This window comes from Bos indicus, chromosome 3 (genome assembly GCF_029378745.1).
Source record: "Bos indicus isolate NIAB-ARS_2022 breed Sahiwal x Tharparkar chromosome 3, NIAB-ARS_B.indTharparkar_mat_pri_1.0, whole genome shotgun sequence".
Classification (NCBI taxonomy): domain Eukaryota; kingdom Metazoa; phylum Chordata; class Mammalia; order Artiodactyla; family Bovidae; genus Bos; species Bos indicus.
The window spans coordinates 113094666-113116185 of NC_091762.1; the positions used below are offsets into that span (position 1 = coordinate 113094666).

At 51.1% G+C, this 21520-nt stretch overlaps 1 protein-coding gene across 1 annotated transcript in view; it reads left to right on the top strand.

Moving 5' to 3' along the window:
• The window catches only part of INPP5D (inositol polyphosphate-5-phosphatase D), a 137398-nt gene that overhangs the window by 41119 nt on the left and 74759 nt on the right, over positions 1-21520 (top strand). The window contains exons 3-4 of the mRNA XM_019957928.2: positions 16734-16884; positions 19061-19235. Coding sequence (XP_019813487.2) covers positions 16734-16884; positions 19061-19235 — 326 coding nt within the window. The remainder of the gene's footprint in view (positions 1-16733; positions 16885-19060; positions 19236-21520) is intronic.

Below are 21520 nucleotides of genomic sequence, written 5' to 3' on the forward strand. Positions count from 1 at the left end.
CCTGGAATTCTTTATACAACGCAAGATGTTGAGGGAGGAAGGAAGGGAGAGAGGCTTTTAATTATGTAATATCCATTAGTAAATAAGGTCCTTTGGGTGGAGTTCAAAGTAGGCTTCCTCATACCAAAGGTTTCAGAACACTGCAGGCTGAGACACTGGAGGACAACAGCCTTTCAGAGTCCAGGGGCACCGAGCTGAGAGTAAGGGCCCTGAGACCTGCGTTGGGGTCCTGGTGATGCTACTTACAAGTCATCTGGCCTTTCTGAGCCTCAGTTTCTTCATCTGTAAAATGGTAAGACTGACAGAAACTTAAGGAAGTTTGATTGGCTTCTCAAAACAATATTTATCTCTTTGTTCATTTATTCTCAATGTGGAAATAAATACATGATTCGTTTTGTCACCTCAGTGCCGAGTTTCTGAGCATATCCAGTCTCACTTGACACCCTATATTCCCTCTTGGCAACTTAGGGACTCACAGGATCAGAGGCCCCATCACAGAGTTAGGTTTTCAACTGGTCTGTGCAGAGTGAAGTAGGATATGAGCTGAGAGTCTGCTGAGCCCAGCAGGAAGAGAAGTAGCGAGCAGAGGGTGGTGGTCTTCATGGGCAGTCACATTTGGGGGAGGAAGAGGAAGCTAAGGACTTTAAGTCTGATCAAGTCTTCCATCAAGTGAGGGCCCAAATTCTTTGCTGTTGGTGAGGGGCTTGGGTTGAGGGTAAATCCTTGGATCAAGCTGTTGATGGAGGTTTTAAGACAGACAAGTCAAAGGACTGATTTGGGGAGTTGACCGTCAAAAGTCAAGTTCTTTCAGAATCAGACCCCTATCAGTGAAGATTAAAGAGAGGGTCCCAGGAGGATCCAGTGAGGGAATGGGGGACACAGGATGGGTGAAGAAGAGAAGCCAAGCAAAGGTACAATTTCAGGTGAAGTCTCAGAGCCAGCCTGACCCTACAGGGAGCTCTGGAGTCAGAATTACACCTCCGGGTTTGTTCTGCATCAAGGTGAAGAGCTGGGCTGCATCCAGGCATGAGTTAGCTGGTTCGGGCACAGAGAATCAGACTGTCCAGCTTCTCCAGGATCTCCCATGAATGAGGTGGCTTCAGTGTGCAAGCAGAATCATTTAAGGTTGCAGGTTCAAGCCTTGAGCAGCAAAGCACAGAGCGCCCAGGAGAGATGGGGCTGGGGGCATAGATGGTAAAGGGATCTGGGGATTGGGTAAGACACCTACCACATTCCATATAAGGACCTGAGTGTGACGAGAAACCACACATTTATATCGACCCCAGCACTGTGCACGTGCTGCTCAGGAACTCTACCTGCCGTGATGCCTCCTTCCTCCTTCCCTTCAGACTTGCACTTGTCAGCATTCCCTCTCCTGGTCTCGTGACCTGGGCAATCACTGTGCAGCCTCTGCGCTTCAGCGTGAGTGTTGTCTCTCTAAAGACACCAGGCTTAGTCCACTTGCAGTACCTTCCCAAGGCGCGACTTCTTTCAGCCTCTGCAGCTTGTCATTGTTCACTGTTTATTGTCTCACATCTTGCTTCTCTGCCAGGCTGTGGGCAGGGCCTGGGTCTGTGTCGATCCCTGTCGAATGCCCCTGGCCTAGCCCTGGGTGGGGCATATGGTAAGAGGTTAGCACAGGTGGGTGGTCTGCCTGCTGGCCTGACGAGCCACCAGCTCTGGTCTACTCCAGCCCTGCCCAGGTGCAGAAGGTGGGCTGACAAGCTGATCCCAGAGAGTGGCTTTGAGAGGCAGGGCCTACAGATGTGTAGGGAGTGGGGACAGGATCTCTGGTGCCACAGTGGGGCTCAGACTCATCAGAAAGGTGACAGGGCCCCGAGAGGCCTGGAGGTCTACAGGAAGGATGAGATAGCAGGACAGTGGCCTCTGGAGAGCAGGTGTGCAGAGAATGTGGGTGTGTTCCTTGTGGCAGGTCCTGGGGATCATACAAGCTGTGTGACATTGAACATATTACCTAACCTCTTAGAACTTCAGCTTTCTCGTGGGTAAATGGAGAAATTATGTCATGAATGTTCAATCAGAGGAGGTAGCATTTCAGGAAAAATTCATTCTCCTCTTCGAACTTGTATTTGTCAGCATTTGCTGTGTAACAAACACTCAAAAAAAATCTCAGTAGTTTACAGCAACAAACATTTACTTTCCTCTCTTGGGGTTGTTGGTTGAGCTAGGCTGGGTTCTCCTGAACTCAGCTGGACTCCAGGTTTCCAGTTAGATCTGGGCCTGCTCCTGCTCTTCACATCTTTATTCTCGGCCCATGCTGCGGGGCTGGAGGCTTACTGGGGTACCTCATCCCATCAGATCACAGAGGCCCAGGAGTGGCAAGCAGAGACCCACGATGTCCATTAAGCTCTGAGCTGGGAACAGACACTTTGGCCTACAATGCATTGATCAAAGCAAGCGGCACGGCCAAGCCCGACATCGATGGGGCAAGGATGTAAGTTCTTCGTGCTCTAGTGCAGTGACAGCACCCTAGGTACCATGGTGGAGGCTGTGGCTGCAAAATTCTACAGCAGGGCACTCCTTCTTCATCCTCCCGGCATCTGTTCATATGAATGCTTAGAGAAAGCAGAGAGACCTTTTCCATGGTTAGCTGACAACCTCTCTGTGATGCTGGGTGTGATTCGATTTCTAAGCTGTCAGCTGTGCCTCTCCTGACAAAGGATCCATCCTCTCCCAGGGTCTTCACTGAGGGCCCCCAGGTAAGGGTTCCACTGCTGAAGTACACAGACTGCGTGGTAGCAGGTAGCGCTGTCGTCCTCTGCCCTCTTACTCCGACTATGATGACACCAACCTTAGACGAAGCATCTGAGAGCTGTCATTTCAGTACCCGCCAGAGATGTAAGCGTCCCAGTCCCCCTGCCTGCAGCTCCTTTGATGTGAGCGGTTCAAAGCACTTTATCAGCCACTCAGTCTACAAGGAGAGTGCACGACTTACTCCCAGGGCTCAAATATCAGAAAGTGAAAGGCAGAGATTTGGGGCTTTATTATGATCACAACATTCCAGTGGGATCTCACTCACGGACAAAAAACTGAACGAGCCTACAGGACACCCACGACTAGGAGCTGACCTGGCACCTGGGGCTCCGCCAGTGGGAGGCTGCAGGAGGCAGGCCTGCCAGTCACTGGCTCTGTTGGGTATGTGGCTGGTCAGGAGCAGCCTGGGGAGGAATGGCTGCAGGAAGGAAGTGGTGGGGGGCTGCAGGCCCAAGGAGGGGGTGTGGGTTGAGAAATGGGGGTGTCAGCCCTGAACTCAGGCAAGGATGTAGATGTAGAAGTGAGCGTGGAGACTGGCAGGCGAGAGGAGCCCATGCCAAGCGGTTCTGGGAAGTCTGCCCAAAAACGAGGCAATAGCAAAGCTGAAGAATCCAGCCTCAGGCAACGGGGGCTGGCTGGAACAAGGTAGATGGGAGACCCCAGCCTGCTGGCTGGGCACGAGACGCAGCCCACCCCCACCAGTGCCGGGACCTCTGGATCTGGGCAGAAAGGGGCCCGGGGGGCTCCCCGTGTGAACTTGGAGCTGTGATGTCCCTCTGGTTGCCGCTGGTGGGTGGGGCTGGACTGACCTGACACCCAGTTTCTCCGTTTCTTCCTTTAAGCTTCATGCCTCCTCCCAGAGTTGCCACATCCCTCCCTTCTGACCGGAGAAGGCTCAGAACAAGACTGGTGTTGGTTCTTACCCTCTTCAAACCCCCAGACAAGTGGCTTTAGGACCCTACCCAAGGGGCAGGTAGTGGAGATGGGACTGTGCCCACAGATAGCGAGTGTCAGCCACTGCCCTCCTGATACCACCTGCCACCGTGTGGAAGGGGCCTGCTGCCATCCTGGATAAGAGCTTCGCCCACATGCCAGCTTTCTCACCACCAGCCGCCCGCTGAGCTGCTGGAGGCTGGAGCCTGCGGGAGGATCTCCAGCCACCTGGTTGCACCCCAAGCTGGCGAGGCCCCATGTCTGGCCCCCGCCCTCATGTCTAGCTAGAAGGTCCCCCCACCCACCACCTCCCATCCCCTTCCTCATCTCGAAATGTCCCCTCAGCACTGACTGCTCTTCTGACCATGTCTCTGACCACCAGGCAAGCGGCTCCACCTCTCCAAGACTCAGTTTTCTCATCTGTAGGATGGGGCAGTGGCTTCCACATGCGATACTAGAGAGGCTGGGGATTAGATAACACAGCTAATGTGCCTTGGCCTGTTACAGCTTCTTCCTTTTGGGAAGTGGGACCCTCACCTGCGAAGGGCCAGAGAGGCTCCAGGAGACCCCTGAGAGGGCTCCCTCCCCTGCCCCTGACGCAGGACATACAGCAGGGAACTGTGTCCTTGTCACTGCAACCATCTTTTTCCTGAGGGATTGATACCCAGGATTGTCCAGTTTCAAAACAAGACCCACGGAAAGGAGGATCCCCCTCCCCAGGACCCGGACCCAGACCTGGAGAACTCCCCTTCTCCGCTCACCTCCTCCATCCTCCAGGTACCACTCACAGCGTTCAGGCACAAGAACCCACACCACCGGGCCTTTTCTGAGACAAGCTGCCAGAAGGTGGCCTCTTCAAGTTGTCCCATGACTAGTGCTGCCACGTTCTGACTGTCCAGTGGCGGCTCCACACAGAGCATCCTTCCTGTCGCCTGCTCGTGCGGGGCTGTGGCAGGCTAGACATGCGAAGAAGTTTCATGCTGCCCTGTGCAACTGAAGAACACCAGTGTCCTTGTCCCTCCCTGCGTGGGGCTCTGTGCTAAGTGCCAAGGTCCATCTTCCAGTCTGTCAGGCTCTGTTCCCCTAAAACCTGACTTCAGTCTCCACCTTGCTCTTATTTTTCCTAGAAGCTAAACCAAGCCCGTGGGGCCTAGGAGAGAAAGAAGCTATGTCAATACCTACCCCAGCCCCCTGCCTGCCTGTCCCACCAGGCTCCCTGCACCCCACCCCCCATCCCCGACTCCTGGTCACAAATCAAAACCTGTCCTGCTCATCAATGGATTTCAGCTCCAGCCTGAAGAGTGTATGTGACTGAGTGCCGCACCCCTTCCCGGGTCAATTGAAAGTGTGCACACCTATTGCGCATGCGTGCTGAGTCACTTCAGTCACGTCTGACTCTTTGCAACCCCATGGACTGCGCGCCAGGTTCCTCTGTCCATGGGATTCTTCAGGCAAGAATCCTGGAGCGGATTGCCATTTCCTACTCCAGGGGGTCTTCCCCGACCCAGGGATCAACCCCCCACATCTCTTCGTCTACCTGCATTAGCAGGCGGGTTACCATTACCACTAGGGCCAGCTGCTATCTCACCTCCATCCACTTATGCTAAGCGGTTCAGTGACTGTCTTTCATTCTTCACATACCAGGATTATTACGATGATCTGAGCATCCAAGACATTTCCAGGATATAGTTTTTGTACAGAGACTTCCAGAATTACATAGACAGGAAAAGCTTTCTTGCAATTAAAATAAATAGACATTTTTAGACAAGATACATTTTTAACAAAATGAAGTATAGTTGATTTACCATACTGTGCTAATTTCAGGACTCGAGCAGAGTGATTCAGTGTTTTTGCACAGTATGTATCATTATAGGGTATAATTCCCTGTGCTATATAGTACATCCTTGTTGCTTATCTATTTTATATGTAGTAGTTCGTATCTCTCAATCTCATGCTACTGATTTGTCCTTCACCTCTTGCTTCTCCCGTTTGATACCAAGTATGATAACTATATCTGTGAGTCTGTTTTGTGTATTCGTTCATTTGTATTATTTTTTAGGTTTCACTGAAAAGTGATACCATATAGTATTCATCTTTCTCTGACTTATTTCACTAAGCATAATATTCTCGAGGTCTACCCATGTTGCTTGAGATGGCATCATTTCATTCTTTTTTATGACTGATACTCCATTCTATGGGGATAGATCTTTTTAATCCAGTCGTCTGTTGATGGGCATTTGGGTGGCTTCCATGTCTCGGCTATTGTAAATCGTGCTGATATGAACATAGGGGGTGCAGGTATCATTTCCAATTAGTGTTTTCATTTTTTCTAGGTATAAACCCAGGAGTGAAATTGCTGGATCATAGTCTGGCTATATTTTTAGCTTTTAAACGAACCTCCGTATTGCTTTCCATAAGCGGCCACATCAATTTATATTCCCACCAACAATGTACAAGGATTCTTTGCTCTTGCAAAGCAAGATTCTTTGCTCTTGCTCTTGCACAACCTCATCAACACTTGTTATTTGTAGACTTTTTGAGGATAGGCATTCTGAGAGGTGTGAGGTGATTCCTCACTGTGATTTTCATTTATATTTCTCTACTAGTGATGTTGAGCATCTTTTCATGTGCTTGTTAGCCATCTGTATGTCTTCTTTGGAAAAATGTCTATTCAAATCTTCTGCCTATTTTTTATTGTATTTTTTATTGAACTGTATGGGCTATTTGTACATTAAATATTAACCTGTTTTTGGTCGCATAATTTGCAAATATTTTCTTCCATTCTATAGGTTTTATTGATCCACATTGCTGATGGATTCCTTTTTTGTGTGCAAAGATTTTAAGTTTAATTAGGTTCCATTTGTTTATTTTTGTTTATATTTCTTTTGCCTTAGGAGACTGATCCAAGAACATATTGATACAATTTATGTCAAAGACCTATGCTCTGTTTAGTTTTATGGTTTTATGTCTTACATTTAGGTCTTGAAACCCTTTTGAGTTTATCTTTGTATAAAGCATGAGGGAGTGTTCTAGTCCAAGACTGTCTGTCCAGGTTTCCCACCGCTACTTGTCGAAGGGCTTCCCCGGTGGCGCCAGTGGCAAAGAAACCACCTGCCAGAGGAGGTGATGTAAGACACTGTGGGCTTGAGCCTTCAGTCGGGACGATTCCCTGGAGAAGGGAATGGCAACCCACTCCAGGATTCTTGCCTGGAGAGTCCTGTGGACAGAGGAGCCTGAGTTGCAGAGTTGGACGTGACTGAAGTGGCTTAGCATGCACACACTTATTGAAGAGACTCTTTCCTCTATGTATATTCTTGCCCTTTTGTAACAGATCAATTGACAATGGACACGTGGGTTTACTCCTGGGTCCCTGTGTGTGGGCTACTGTTCTGCTCTGTTGATCTGTGTCTGTTTTGTGCCAGTACCACTCTGTTTTGATCACTGTAGCTTTGCAGTATAGTCTGAAGTCTGGGATGGTTACATCTCTAGTTTTGTTCTTTTTCCTCAGGATTGCTTCAGCAATTCTGGCTCTTCTGCAGTTCTGTATACAGTTTGGAATTATCTATTCTAATTTTGTGAAAAATCTCCTGGTTATTCTGACAGGAGTTGGACAAAATCTTTTAAACCCCTCCCCCTCTGGGTGTGTGTCTGTTCTTGTGTGAACGTTAATTAAATGAGTTAGGTTCACACTCTAATTTTTTAAAAACGTTTTATTACAATGTATAGTTCAAAAGAGTGTTTCTATAGAACCACTATCCTGATTAGGATATAGATCTTTTCCACCCTGATTACCTTCTTCACTTTTTATTTTGAAAATAACATCAGATTTATAGAAATTTCAAGAATAGTGCAAAAATTTCTTGTATGCCCTTCATTCACTTTCCCCAGTCAACATTTTAGCATAATAATTTCTCATTCTCTTGCTCTCATGCTATTATTATCTTTTTAATTATTGGAGAGTCAGTTGCTGACAATGACCCATCACTCTTAAATATTTCAATGTGTTTTTCCTAAATATGTACTCTCTCTTACATAACCATTGTTCAACCATCAGAATCAGGAAATTAACATAGACTCTTCAGATCCCATTCAAATTTCTCCAGTTGTCTTAATAATGTCCTTTACAGCAATATATAGATATTACTTAATATTTATATTAAAAATAAATATTTGTTTATATGTTTTACATATACATATTTAAGGGCTTCCCTAGTAGCTCAGCTGGGAAAGAATTCACCTGCAACAGAGGAGACCCTGGTTTGATTCCTGGATCGGGAAGATCCATGGGAAAAGGGAAGGGATAGGCTATCCACTCCAGTATTCTTGGCTTCTCTAGTGGCTCAGCTGGTAAAGAATCTGCCTGCAATACAGGCGACCACAGTTTGATTCCTGAGTTGGGAAGACCCTCTGGAGAAGGGAACAGCTACCCACTCTAGTATTCTGGTCTAAAGAATTCTATGGACTCTATACCTATACAGTCCATGTATAGGTATACAGACCATGGAATCACAAAGAGTCTGACACAACAAAGTGACTTTCACTTTACATATTTATAAAATATAAGATATATATACTCACATATAAACAAATATTTATATATGTAAACAAATATGTGTTTATTTATTTATACCTGCCCCTCTGGCCCAAAGTTTAATCCAGGATCCTTTGTTGCTTGTAAATATAGCATCCCTTGTCGTTAGGGGCTTCGCTGGTGACTCAGACAGTCAAGAATCTGCCTGCAATGCAGGAGACCCTGATTCCATCCCTGGGTTGGGAAGATCCCCTGGAGAACGGAATGGCAACCCACTCCAGTACCCTTGCCCAGAGAATTCTATGGACGGAGGAGCCTGGCAGGCAAGCTACAGTCCATGGAGTCACAAAGAGTTGGACATGACTGAGTGACTAACACTTTCACTTTCTTATTTAGTTGCTCAGTCATGTCTGACTCTTTGTGACCCCATGAACTGCAGCATGCCAGGCTTCCCTGTCCTTCACCATCTCCCAGAGTTTCCTCAAACTCATGTCCATTGAGTCGATGATGCCATCCAACCATCTCATCTTCTGCCGCCCCGTTCTCCTTTTGCCCTCAATCTTTCCCAGCATCAGGGTCTTTGCCAGTGAATTGGCTCTTCACATCAGGTGCCAAAGTATTGGAGCTTCAGCTTCATCATCAGTTCAGGGTCGATTTCCTTTAGGATTGACTAGTTTGATGAAACTTGGCATTTTTGCACAGAATGGGCTGGTAATTCTGTAGCCTACCCCTCAGTGTGGGGTTTTTAGGTGTCTCCATGCAACTGGGTCCAGGGGCTGCATTTTGGTAGGTACCACAGAAGCACTGCTGTGTCCTCCGTGTACTGGCCCAGGAGAGCACCGTGTCACTTTGTCCCATGACTGGGGAAGTTAACTTTGCCGCTTGGTTAACGTGGGGTTAGCCAAGTTTCCTCTTTGAAAAGGTGCTATCTTCCCCTTTTAAAGGATGCACTCTTTTGTGAGAAGACACGTTGGGACAATCTAGAGAGCCCGCTCCTCCTCAAAGTCTCACCCACTAGGCTTGGCATCTCTGGCATCTGTTGATTCTTTCCCGAATCCATTATTACTATGATGGTTGCCAAATGGTGACTGTTCCCATCATCCCCGTGACAGTTACTAGTTGGCATTCTACTGTGAAAAGAGCTTTCCTGGCTCATTTGTTTACATCTGTATAGACTCATGAACTCCTATTTTATTCAATAAATGATCACTATTTTTAGTATGCATTTTGATGCTCAGATTGTGCCAGATGGTCCTTTCAACCATCCTATCTGTCGTCTCCTGACTCCTGAATCCTTTTGACAAATCTGCATCATTTTTTGAACATTTACTTTCTGGGATAAAAGATGTTCCAGGCTCACCTTATACCTTTCCTGTTCCGACCCTAAGTTCAGCTATCCAAGGAGCTGGTTCCTCTTAGTGGAGGGTAGCACAGTAAGTCTCCTACATACAGACCTTCAAGTTGTGAGCTTTCAAGGAGGTGAACGTGCATTCCATCAGCGTCAGGCATGAGCGACATTGCAGCTTGCCCTCCATCTCCTATCGCCGGTAATCCTTCAGCTGTACCTGCTCTCCCTCCTCCAGTGAGTGACTCTTCTTGCCTGTTCACTTGATGCCAGCCCCTGTACACCAGCTGCTGTACTGTACTACTGTGCTTTTCAAGGTGTCGTACTGTAAGATTAAAACTGTTTTCTTGTTTGTTTGTTATATATTATTTGTGTGGAAAGAAGTATAAACTTATTACAGTACAGTACTATATGGCCAATTGTGTCAGTCGGGTACCTAGGCTAACTTTATTGGACTTACAGACAAATTGGATTTATGAACCTGTTCTCAGAATGCAACTCATTCATATGCAGGGGACTTACAGTGCTTACACCTGGGCTTCCCAGGCGGCGCTAGTGGTAAAGAACCTGCAGGTTCCATCGCTGGGTTGGGAACATCCTCTGGAGACGGAGATGGCAACCCGCTCCAGTATTCTTGCCCTGAAAATCCCATGGACGAGGAGCCTGGTGGACTACAATCCATGGGGTCCCAAAGAGTCGGACACGACTGAAGCGACTTAGCACTAGACTTAGCACTGCAGTATTTAGGTAGGCTCGTTGCAACTGGGAAGTTATTGCTTTTGGATCCTCGTGGAAGACAGAGCTAGGAAATGTGTGTGGACGAGCATACACACTCACACACCTGCATCAGTATTTACTTGCATTCGTAAAAATTATTAACCTGCGCTCACACTGATGCTTCCCCTTCCAGCCCGATACTGCAGAGTTCAGCCTATCCCCACTCCCTTCTCCAGCAGCAAGGAGCCCAGCTCCCATCTCTCCTTATCTTTCATTGTTTGCCAGTCTCCTGCTCGGCTGCCCCAGGCCCCGGCCAGGCCCTGACCTTCCCTGCTCCACCTACATCCCCTGCCGCTGACCACCTCCTTGGCCCTAGCCCCAAAGCCCCAGGGGCTCTGGCCACTTCAAAGGAAGAGCAAGGAAAGGAAGCAGACAGATCACACATGTCTTCAAAAAAGGAGGGGACATGCAGAGAAAGAGGAAGGGCTTCTAAGGAGACACCTCGGGGGTCCATTCCGGGTCAGATACCATCCCCTCCCAGGTGTGTTAACAAGGCTGCTCCAGGTCCATCTCCACCCTGGCGCCCTCCCCCTCCACGGCCCCTCCCCAGTTCAGAGTGGGGATGTTGGGGTGGGGAGGGGCAGGAGTAGGGCAGTGCCTACTTACTCTGCTCTTAGAACAAAACCCAAACTCTGCAGGGCCCAACAGAACCACGAGATCCGTGACCTGGTCCCTCTGCCTCTCCCTCCTTTCCCCAAGTTGGAGATTTGGGGGAAGAGGAGGCGATTAAAGATTCAGACCAGTCCTGAGGGCAGAAGGAAGACCAAGGAAAGCCTTTGAGGGGCTGGCAGAGGGCAGGGCAGAGACAGGGCTGGGGGAGATGGCTTCCAGACTGTGAGAGGCGGGCAGGACAGGGCGGGGCGGGAGTCCAGCCCCAGCAGGGCTGATTGTTGAGTGGAGGGAGAGATGCTGGGGATGGAAGTGGGAGGGGGGTGCTGGGCCCAGACAGCCAGATTCCACACTTTCCCTCGTTCCACTCCATCAGGGCAGTTGCCTCTCTGGACAGGTGGGAGCCCCAAGTCTGGCAGCCCCGAGGTCTGGGCTGAATCCAGCTCTCCCCAGCTACCGCCTCTGAGGCCTCCATCACCCTTCCAGCCTCCTCGGGCCGAGGGTATCCTCACCAGGAAAACAAATGGTCATGACACCGGCCACCCACACCCTTCCCTCCCATTCTCCTCACAGCAGACAAATGGGGCTGTTTCCCCACTTAAGATCTTTCTAGAGACTCTCCTGGGCTTCCCAGGTGGCGCTAGTGGTAAAGAACCTGCCTGCCTAATGCCAGAGACTTAGGAGACACAAGTTCAATCGCTGGCTCGGGAAGATCGCCTGCAGGAAGGCACGGCAACCCACTCCAGGATTCTTGCCCGGAGATTCCCATGGACAGGGCAGCCTGGTGGGATACAGTCCGTAGAGTTGCAAAGAGCTGGACATGACAGTACAGCAGAGCACAGAGACTTTCCTTTGGACTTTAAAGAAACACTTTGCTGCAGTGAGGTAATGAGCAAATCCCCTCCCCCTCCCCACTTCTTAACACTTTCCCATTATTTGTAAAATTTCCACAATGCTTGTATAGCCTTTTCATTTTAAAATGAAGGTGCCAGCCTCTTCCAGACCCCCTGGTTGGCTTCCTCCTGAGGTGGGGCAGGGGTTGGTGGGGCTCGCCTCCTTTCAGTTCCCCACTTAGAGGCAGCAGACAGTGTGAGGTTAAAATTATCTTCTGGGAAAGTTCAGCCTGCCCAGCGCTCCGGCCTCCCTGCCCTGCTCCCCCTCCATCTGGACCACGCCTGAAAGTCAGCGCAAGAATTGTTTCCGGGGACAAAGCCTTTCTCAGAGGCCGAAGCCACGAGCCACCCACAGTCTGGACATCCGCTGTCCTTTGTTTTAAAGACCCTGGTGGCCTGGGTGGTGGAGGGGATCCCCCATGCTCTGCACCTCCCCAGAAGTATTGTACGTATTGACCTCTCCTGGCCAGGCCCAGCTCAGTAAGCCACACTTCTGTGTCTCCAGCTAGAGCTTTTCAACTGTGAGGCTGGTTTTAGGCAAGGCACACATCTCCCCGAACAGGGCTAGGGCCTGTCATTACCCTTGCAAGGCACTTGGGCGACCACGTAAGACTGAACCAAGCAGAGTCCCTCTCTTCCAAAAACTCATCAGCTTGTAGAGGGAGCAGGCCCGGCTGGGCTTGGTGAGTCACTCTCCACTGATCCTGAAACGATCTTGCTGGAAATCACCTGGAAATTTCCATAGACCTGGAAAGGGGAGGTGAGAAATCACTCAGGTGCTTTGTCTCAGGATCTGAACTAACCGTGTGTGTGTTTTTTTCCCCTTCTGTATCACTTCTGGTGATGAACATAAAGTCATGTCCATTCAGTCGATCCCTGAGGGCTGCCTGTTCTTTGCCCCACACGTCGTGAATGAAAAGCCAACTTACCGTAGGAATTGCTGCTCTGGGCTTTTTCAGATCATGCTGTCTGCTCTGTGTGCTAGGAGTCTGCTCCAGAGAGAAGGCATTTGTATTTGTTTGTGGAGCAAGGGCTGTCATAGAGCAGAAATCCCCCATCTCTAACTGCGCAGGGCAGCGTCTGCAGTGCTCTGCTAGCTAGAGCTTCAGGGTTTCCTTCTCTGTTTCAAAATGACTTGGGGGATCTCTACAGGAAGGCAGCGGCTGCGGAATGAGGAAGGCAGTCTGGCGGCTGTTAGGGACCCAGGGAGGCCCCTGCCCCAGAAGCCTGGCTGGTCCCCCTTCCCGCTGTGGGGTTTGCCATTGCCCGCAGGACTCGGGAGCCCTGCCTTCCCGCCGCTTCCCGGGCGTCTTGTCACCCGGGCTCTGCGTGCGGCTGCTGGCTGCTTTCGAGCCCAGACGCCCTCCGAGTCTCCTGGTTTCCTGTTGGGTTGGGCAAATGCCATGCACAGCTGGGTGATGGAGGGTGGGGGACCTTCCGCCCCCATTCCCTCCCTGTAGGGCCTGGGGGTTGGCTTCACAGAGGCCTCAGCTCCTGTGCCGGCAGCGTCTGTGGGTCCCGAGTCCACCCTCCCCCGTGGTCGGTCCAGGGTGAACACTGATGCCCCACTTCACTGGTGGTGGAGGGCCGCACCCCCTCTTACTGGTATTCTACACCCCGTCCACTAAATTCTTCCCAAGCCCCCCAGCTGAATGTGGCATCCGTTTCCTGCCTGGCTCTGACGATATACTCAACAACCTCGCAGACAGACGTTTTGCATTAAATTGTTCAAAAGGCATCACTTTGGGGGGATCAGTTTGGGGGAGCAGTGTAAAGGGAGGAAGTGCTCCCCTGCTACCTCCACTCCCCCAGCCATTTCTCCATACCTCCTCCCAGGCCCACTGAGGGCTGTCTCTGCCCCTTTCTCCCCCCGAGTGTCCATCCTGACCCCAGTACTGCAAGTCCGTCCAAGCAGTAATCGCCAAGCATCCCTGCCCTGACAGTCCGGCCCTGCAGCTCCATCTGGGGACATGACAACAAGCAGACCCTGTCCCCAACAATGGGCTGCACCACAGGCAGGCACATATGGACTTGACCAGGCGCCAATTCCCCACGGTCAAGGCACTGTCCACTTGGAAGCCCCGACTCCCAATGTCGGCTTTGATTGGCCATCATCCTGCCTCGATGGAGGGCCTTTCTCAGCCCAGCGCAGGCGTGAGAAGGCCGTGGCTGGGCTGCTCCTTCCTGGGCACACGGAGCCTCCGACCCCCATGTCCGGACCCCCCTGAATGAGCCTGGTCAGCTCAGGAGCCGCCACAACCCTGGGCACCCTGACCTTTCTCTCCTCCGGCTCCTCTTGAATGTGCTTTGAACCTCAGCTCTCAAGGAGTGTCTGCAAAGCGCTTCAAGTCTCAGTGCCAATGACGGAGACTTATGAGGACATTTTCTCAGGGACATCTCCCCCAGGGAGCCCTGTGGCCCCGCTGGCGTCCTGCCTTCACCATTTCTTCTGCGTCCCTGTGTCTGTGTCCACCTGCTCAGACAGCCTGCTCCCTCCCCACTGACCCACGCGTGCACAGCAAGTCTGTGCTTTGGGGTCGTCTGCTGCCTGCAGACCCGTCCCTTAGGTGCCTGAGGCTTGCCCTTGCTGCTCTCCTCCCGGGAGCTGCAATACAACACATGCAGGAAGGAGACCCTCCACAAGCTCCGCCTTCCTGGAGATTGGACTCTTTCTCTACCTTCCTGGGAACCTGGACCACCTGGGCGGCCAGCAGCCCATGTTCCCAGGCCCTGGCTCCCTGGCCTCTGTGTTCAGTCTTAGCACAAGCAGGGCCCCAGTGTCTCTCTCTCACCAACAGCACTCCCCACTCACTGGATCCATAGTGTTCAGGTGAATTTTAGAGTCTTCTGTTCTTCTGCAGGCTCCCCTGGTGGCCGAAGCAGTAAAGAATCTGTTTGCAATGTGGGACACTGGGGTTCGATCTCTGGTTGGGAAGATCCCCTGGAGAAGGAAATGGCTACCCACTACAGTATACTTGCCTGGAAAATCGCATGGACAGAGGAGCCTAGGAGGGTATAGTCCATGGGGTCGCAAAGAGTCAGACAAAACTGAGCAACTAACACACACACACACACACACACACACACAACTGTTCTTCTGCACGCTTAGTATCCAGCGTATTTCATCATTTCTAAAGTGCTTGTCACGTAAACATCTCTGAAGTCAGCTGTGCCCACAGAATGATGGTGTATCTTGTTTTACGCTTTAGCTGTTAGCAGTACATAAAATAATATGTGTCTTAGCATCGGGGCATCTAATTCCCACAGTTCATGTGCTGTCTCAGACACACATTCCTCAGACATCCTCCAGCTAAGAACCCTTTTCCAGACTCACACATGAGTCATTTCACCTTGACTTTCTTTGATATTTCACATCCTCTTTCCATATGCCTAATGGCTTGTCATCCATTAGCTGTAAAGTCTTTAACAGGATGACACCTATCAGGACTGCTCTAACTGAATCGAGTTCATTGACCCTGTGTCGTGTCAAATTATTTTTGTTATGCCTCTCATTTTGGGTTTTGAACCTATTTAGGTTACTTTTTAGGTAGCCTGGCTGCTGCTGCTGAGATCTCTCTGGTTCGATGATGCTCAAAAGAAATTGCTTTATTGTGGGGCTTTCTGAAAGCAAGGGAATTTATTGAAAATAATCAAAACACCCTTTTGTTAAACTCTTTACTAATTTACTCAATAGCTTAAGCCACATACTCAAACACACAGATGTGCCCTCACATATAGATTTATACATGTATGCATTGTACTACACACACAAATACATGTGGAGAGAGACAGAGAGGCCAATGTGGAGCCTGAGGAAAGGGGAGAGACAGAAGTGGAATCTGTTCTGTCTCTCCCCTTTCCTCAGGGGAGACAGAGTGCAAATTCCTTGGGATGGAACACCAAGGGGAAGTGGATCAGGGAACTGGACAGGGAGGATGGGCAGGACGCTGGGGCATGCTGGGTTAGGAGCCGTAGGGTACAGAATCCAGGAGACCCTAAATATCCTGCTTGCAGTTCTTCATTCTGCCCTGCTACCTGATCACCTGGGGAGGGTGGTCACCGAGTTGGCACCTTCGTGTGGGCGGGGCCTCGGCAGGGGCGGGGCTCCGCGGGGGCGGGGCTCCGCAGAGGCGGGGCCTAGGTGGGAGACCCCGGCTGCAGTCGAACTTGAGTTTCCAGCTGGAGCCATTGAGCAAGAGATAAGGAGACCTGGCTGCAGGGCATTTGAACAACCCAGAATTACCCTCCCTTGGCCCTGTCATTAGCAACAGAGATACAAATCAGGGAAGATTTTTGTGCTGCCTTGACCATTTTCTGAGTTTTGGTAAAACAGAATCATGTCAAAAATGAAAAACATAAAAATAAAACAATTGCTAGAATAGATTTTCCCCGTATTTAAAAATTAATGCTCTTGGGGAAGGAGGGTTAATAACTCCCCCTACCAAACACACACACACACACACACAAATACACAATAGTTTAGAAAAACTATTCTAAACTATTGAAAATGTGTCTCTTGGGGTTGTGGGACTACAGATGATTTATTTAATTATATATTTAAGATTTTTTCCATAAAGAAAATGCATTATTTCTGCAACGTAATACTTTCTAGAAGAAAAGTGTTTTTTTAAACCGAAAGAAAAAAAATTTTTTTAACCGTTCTATTTGTGCCTTTTGCAGACTGGCTGTTAGGGGCTGCTGGTTACAGCTGTGAGGGTGTGGGCATGGTGGCCAGGCCCTGTGCGGGAGCCCAGGACTTTTTCTGGATTGTGGTCACTCCCTCGGTCTTGTCGGTCTCCGCTGCAGGCGGCCTTTGTGGTTGGCTGGTGTTCCAGTCAGTTCAACGTGCTTGTTTGGGATTTGTCCTCAGGCGTCCGAAGGCGTCCCCATGAGATTCTTCACCAAGTTGGACCAGCTCATCGAGTTTTACAAGAAGGAAAACATGGGTTTGGTGACCCACCTGCAGTATCCTGTGCCCCTGGAGGAGGAGGACACGGGAGATGAGCCAGAAGAGGAGACAGGTAGGAAAGGACGGAGGGAAAGTGCCTTGGGTCCCTGCCATCTGAGTCCCGTGTTTAAGTTCTGGGGTATTTCTCCCACTTCAAGTGCCTGTAGATTAGGTGGGTCTGGTTATCAGAGGGAGTGACACAGTGGTTAAAGACCTGTTAGGAACAAAGGCTCTGGGGTCAGACAGACCTAGGTCAAACTTCCTGCTCCCCATCTTCTTAGCTGTGTGACCTCGATGAATTACTTAACCTCTCCAAACCACAGACCTCTCTTAAAGAGACACTAAAAATCTTGTCTACCTCTCGGTGTCATCAAATGAGTCAATGTAGATCCCAGAGCCTAGTACACAGTAAACAGTCAATGTTGTTAAAATCATTGTCAAAATAATTAGCTGAATTTTGCTGGAAAGAGGAGGGAGGAAGAGATCATTGCACCAAACTGGAAGGATGAGAAAGATGTTTCATGAGAGTGTCATTAAAACAAAACAAAACAAAGGTACAGCCCCTGAAAGGTATATGAGAGTCAGTCCTGCTGCTTTAGCAGTGGAAGGACAGACACACAGGCAAGAGTCGGACAGAGAGAGGCAGTGCAGCCAGGGAGCTACCCTTCTCTTCCCTCAAATGTTCAGGTCCTAAAATAAACCCCTGAGATACATAACTGAGACTCTTAACCGGCCAGGGCTCCCCCTAAGTCCCAGGTCCCAGGGCCTGGAACCAACAAGACCCCTAGGGGTCTCCCCACAAGGACAGACGAGACCAGAGGTGCCGAGGTCCCTGGCCTGGCTCCTCCTATGTCTGGCTGCTCCCAGCCGTCCATGGGGCGTCCTTTCCCCCACCTCTGTGGGCCTGCTTTCCATTACCTCCCTGGAGACCCACCTCGAGCAATTGCACAATGCCTCGGCGGCCTCACCAGAGGGCCAGCTCTGAATAGCCACCTGCTCCTGGAGGTGAGGCCCAGTCAGAGTGTGTTCAAAGGTGCTCAGGTCTGCAGGAGCTGAGGGGGACAGCTCACAGGCTGAGGCAGCTGTGTCCCTTCTCGCCTCCCCCAGCCCAGAAAGAGGCGCCCTCGGCTGTGACATAGCCAGAGATGACACATCCACCGTGAGTCTGGGGCCAGGGCTATGCCCGGGACTGCGTGGTGTCACCCAGCGGTACCCAGGAGTCCAGGCTGGGCCTTGACACTGAGATGCCATCCTGCTGAAATGCCCTCTGCATTTCCTCTCACACACCACCCCATTTCTTCCCCTCTGGGCATGGTGGTCTAGAAAAAGACCCCAACACTAGAAAAAGGCCTCCCCGAAAGGACTGGAAAGAGAAGTACAATCTCACTGTGGCCGGCTTCCCTTCCCCAAGCAAGGCCCTGTTGGCTTGAAGTGGAGCCTCCCCACCCCCACCCCACTTTCCCTCCCCCAGCCCCGCCAGTCCAGTCCAAGGTGTCAGTCCCCGGGGGAGGTCTGTGGCCAGGCCCGTGGGGTAGCCATTCTGTGTGGGGAGAGCCTGGAACAAGGTGTCACGGGCCCCAGGGGCTCAGGACTCACCCCTGCCCCCAATCTCTGCTACGTGCAGGAAGGAAGTTTTCCCCAGTGAGTGGGCAGGAGCCCCATCTCCCAAGCCAAGTCTGGTCACTTGGGTGGAGGGAGCCCCTCCCTGTCTTCCATTGTCTCTGAGCGTCTGGAGGGATAGCAAAGGAAGGATGGAGACTGGAAAGTCCAGAGCAAAGGGGGCCTGGGTGGGAGTGTGGCTGGGGCCTGCCTGCTCCCCGCCCCACTCCTCCTGTGATGGGCACCCAGCGTCAGCTGGTCCAGGGCCCCTGCTCTGCCCCACAGCCGGCTGTCCTGCTGAGCCGCTGAGGTGGCTGATTCCACCCATCCCAGGCCTGCAGCCCATCCCGGCACGGCCACCTTATCCCAGCGGGTGTTTGCAGAGCATCTCAATGGGACTCACTCTGTGCTGGGCCCCGGGTCAGAGACCACCAAAACCTGTCCTTGGTCAGCTCCCCCAGAGTCAGCTGGCAAGGGAGCAAGGATGGAAAGGGACAGAGTAGGCATAGGCAGGTCTGTGGCTGGGTGCCTGGCCTGGACCCCACGTGACGGGAGGGCGGGGAGATCACCAACAGAGGGCGTGGGGGGGTGGAGATGCTGAGGGAGGGTGCACTCGGCCCAGACGGCTCTCCTGTTCTTGTCTTGGGTAGAAGGGGCCGTGTCTCCACCCGAGTTGCCACCCAGAAACATCATCCCTTTACCTGCGGGGACATGCGAGGCTAAGGAGGCCCCTGCTTCCACGGAGAACCCTCGAGCCGCCGAGGTTGGCCGGCCGAGCCTCTCGGAGACGTTGTTCCAGAGACTACAGACCATGGACACCAGTGGGTGAGTCTCCACCTGGTGGGCCCCACGACACCCAGGCAGCTCACCCTGTGCTTCCCTCCTGGGGGTGCCCCTTCCACCCCAGGACAGGGTGTCATGGAGCCCACTGGCCTCCCAATGGTGGGTCTCTAGTTCTCAGGGTGGCTCTGACCGAATGGGCACTGAATGGCTTTGCCCAGATGCTCCATGTCCACCAGGCCCCAGGGCAGGAGCTGATTCTGGAATGATGGACGATTCTCTGCCGCAAATGGCATGGGCCTGCTCCAGACTCAGGGGCCTAGGCTGTGATTCCCTGGCCGGGGCCTCCCATGAACTCACATGACATCTATTCCCATCCCAAACACCTCTCCCTGATTCAGATGGTTCCAGCAGAGGAGATGCCTGCACTGCAGCCTGGACCTGCTCTGGGCCTCGTGCAAAGGTGGCCACCATCCTTGTCACCAGGAAACAGGCCAGAGCAACCGTCCATTGGTGGTGTGAACTGTGAGGTCTGCACAGCATACTGCTCCTGTCTTTGCGGTGGAAAGTGTTATGGAAAGTGGAAAGTGTTCAGTCATGTCAGACTCTTTGTGACCCCATGGACTGTAGCCCGCCAGGCTCCTCTGTCCATGGGATTCTCCAGGCAAGGGTACTGGAGTGGGTTGCCATGCCCTCCTCCAGGGGATCTTCCTGACCCAGGGATCAAATCCAGGCCTCCTGCATTGCAGGCAGATTCTTTACCATCTGAGCCACCAGGGAAGCCTGTGTGGTGGAAGGTGTGAGATGCAGTCCTTTTACCAGCTTGTTTCACTTGCCCTGATCCAGGGTTCTCAGGATCTGGCCCCATGGGTGGCACCAGACTGGTCCATGTCAGTGAGGTCCCGCAGCTCCTTTGCCCCCTTGGCAGGCTCAGGCTGGATGATGCAAGGTGGCTGTATTGCCTGGGAAGGGTGTTGGTTATTTTGCCAATCAGAGGCCCTGACTTTAGCACAGGCCAAAGGATGGCTTCCACAGGGCACTCTCTCTGAGGGGAACTGTGTCCCCAACACCCAGTACGTCACCTGCTTCGAGTCAGAGCTCCTAGATCTGTGTTCAGTGAGTGAATTAGCACACAGTCATTTCCACGTGTTAATCATTTCAAAACATTTATTTTGTTTCCTTATGAGAAAAAGTCCCCCCAAATAATATCCTATTGGCAGGGCTCATGCAACATCTCCAACTTGAAAGCTTCATTTATGACACCCAGGGCTGCTCCCCTGCCATCTGATTTGGCAAAATACAAAGGGAAGGCCTGAAGGAACGCACAAGCCGCTGGTTGCTAAGATACCTGGTTGCTATTTCCACCTTGACACATCCTCTAGTTCTTCTCCAGGCCTACCAGGCTATAGTCTCTGCACCCTCCTGGAATTCCTCGCTCTATTTACCAAGAAGCTAAATATGCTCTAAATATGTTGATTCATTATCACGATCATCCTGATATATGTGTCTGCATAACAAATACTTATTAAAAGAGTCCATGCAGAGCCCATTGTTTTAGTTTCCTTGAGGCTCTATTTCTTGGAGGTTTTAGGTGCCAAATGCAGTGCAGTCCCTGAGGAAATAGGCAAAGATGCTCAATGGTGTCCCTGCTGCCCATCTCCTCCTGACTCTTCGTGTGTTCTCCTAGCTGTATCTCCTTATCGGTCCCTCCTCTCTAGGGACATGTCTTCTTAAGGGACTCAGGGCCCTGTGGGGCAGGACGAAGTGTTCAGCCAAGCCTCCACGCGGCTCCTGAGATGGGGCGGAGGGGCCAGCTGAGGGCCAGTGAGCCTAGGAGGTGGCCCTCTTCGATGTGTTGTTGTTAGTTGCTAAGTCCTGTTCGACTCTTTTGTGACCCTTTTGTGACGGTCCACGTGGGCTGTAGACCGTCAGGCTCCTCTGTCCTTGGGATTTCCCAGGCCAAAATACTGAAGTGGGTTGCCATTTCCTTCTCCAGGGGATCCTCCCAGCCCAGGAATCAATCTAATGTCTCCTGCATTGCAGGCAGATTCTTTACCACTGAACCAGCTAGGAAGCCCTCTTTGGTGTAACTTCTCAGTTAACAGACAGCCTTGGAACTTCCCTAAAACTTCTGCTTAGAGATGGGTGTGTGCAGGTGGAACACACAGGAGGGACCATGGTGCCTGCCCTCAGTTCTCTTCTGGGCACGAAAAACTAAGATTCTGCCTTGTGGTTGCAAGTTAATCTATGTTGCTTGTGAAATAAATACTTTTGTACACAGAGGACTGCCTTTAGATTATTCTTAATTATAAGACAAACTACACAGTCTT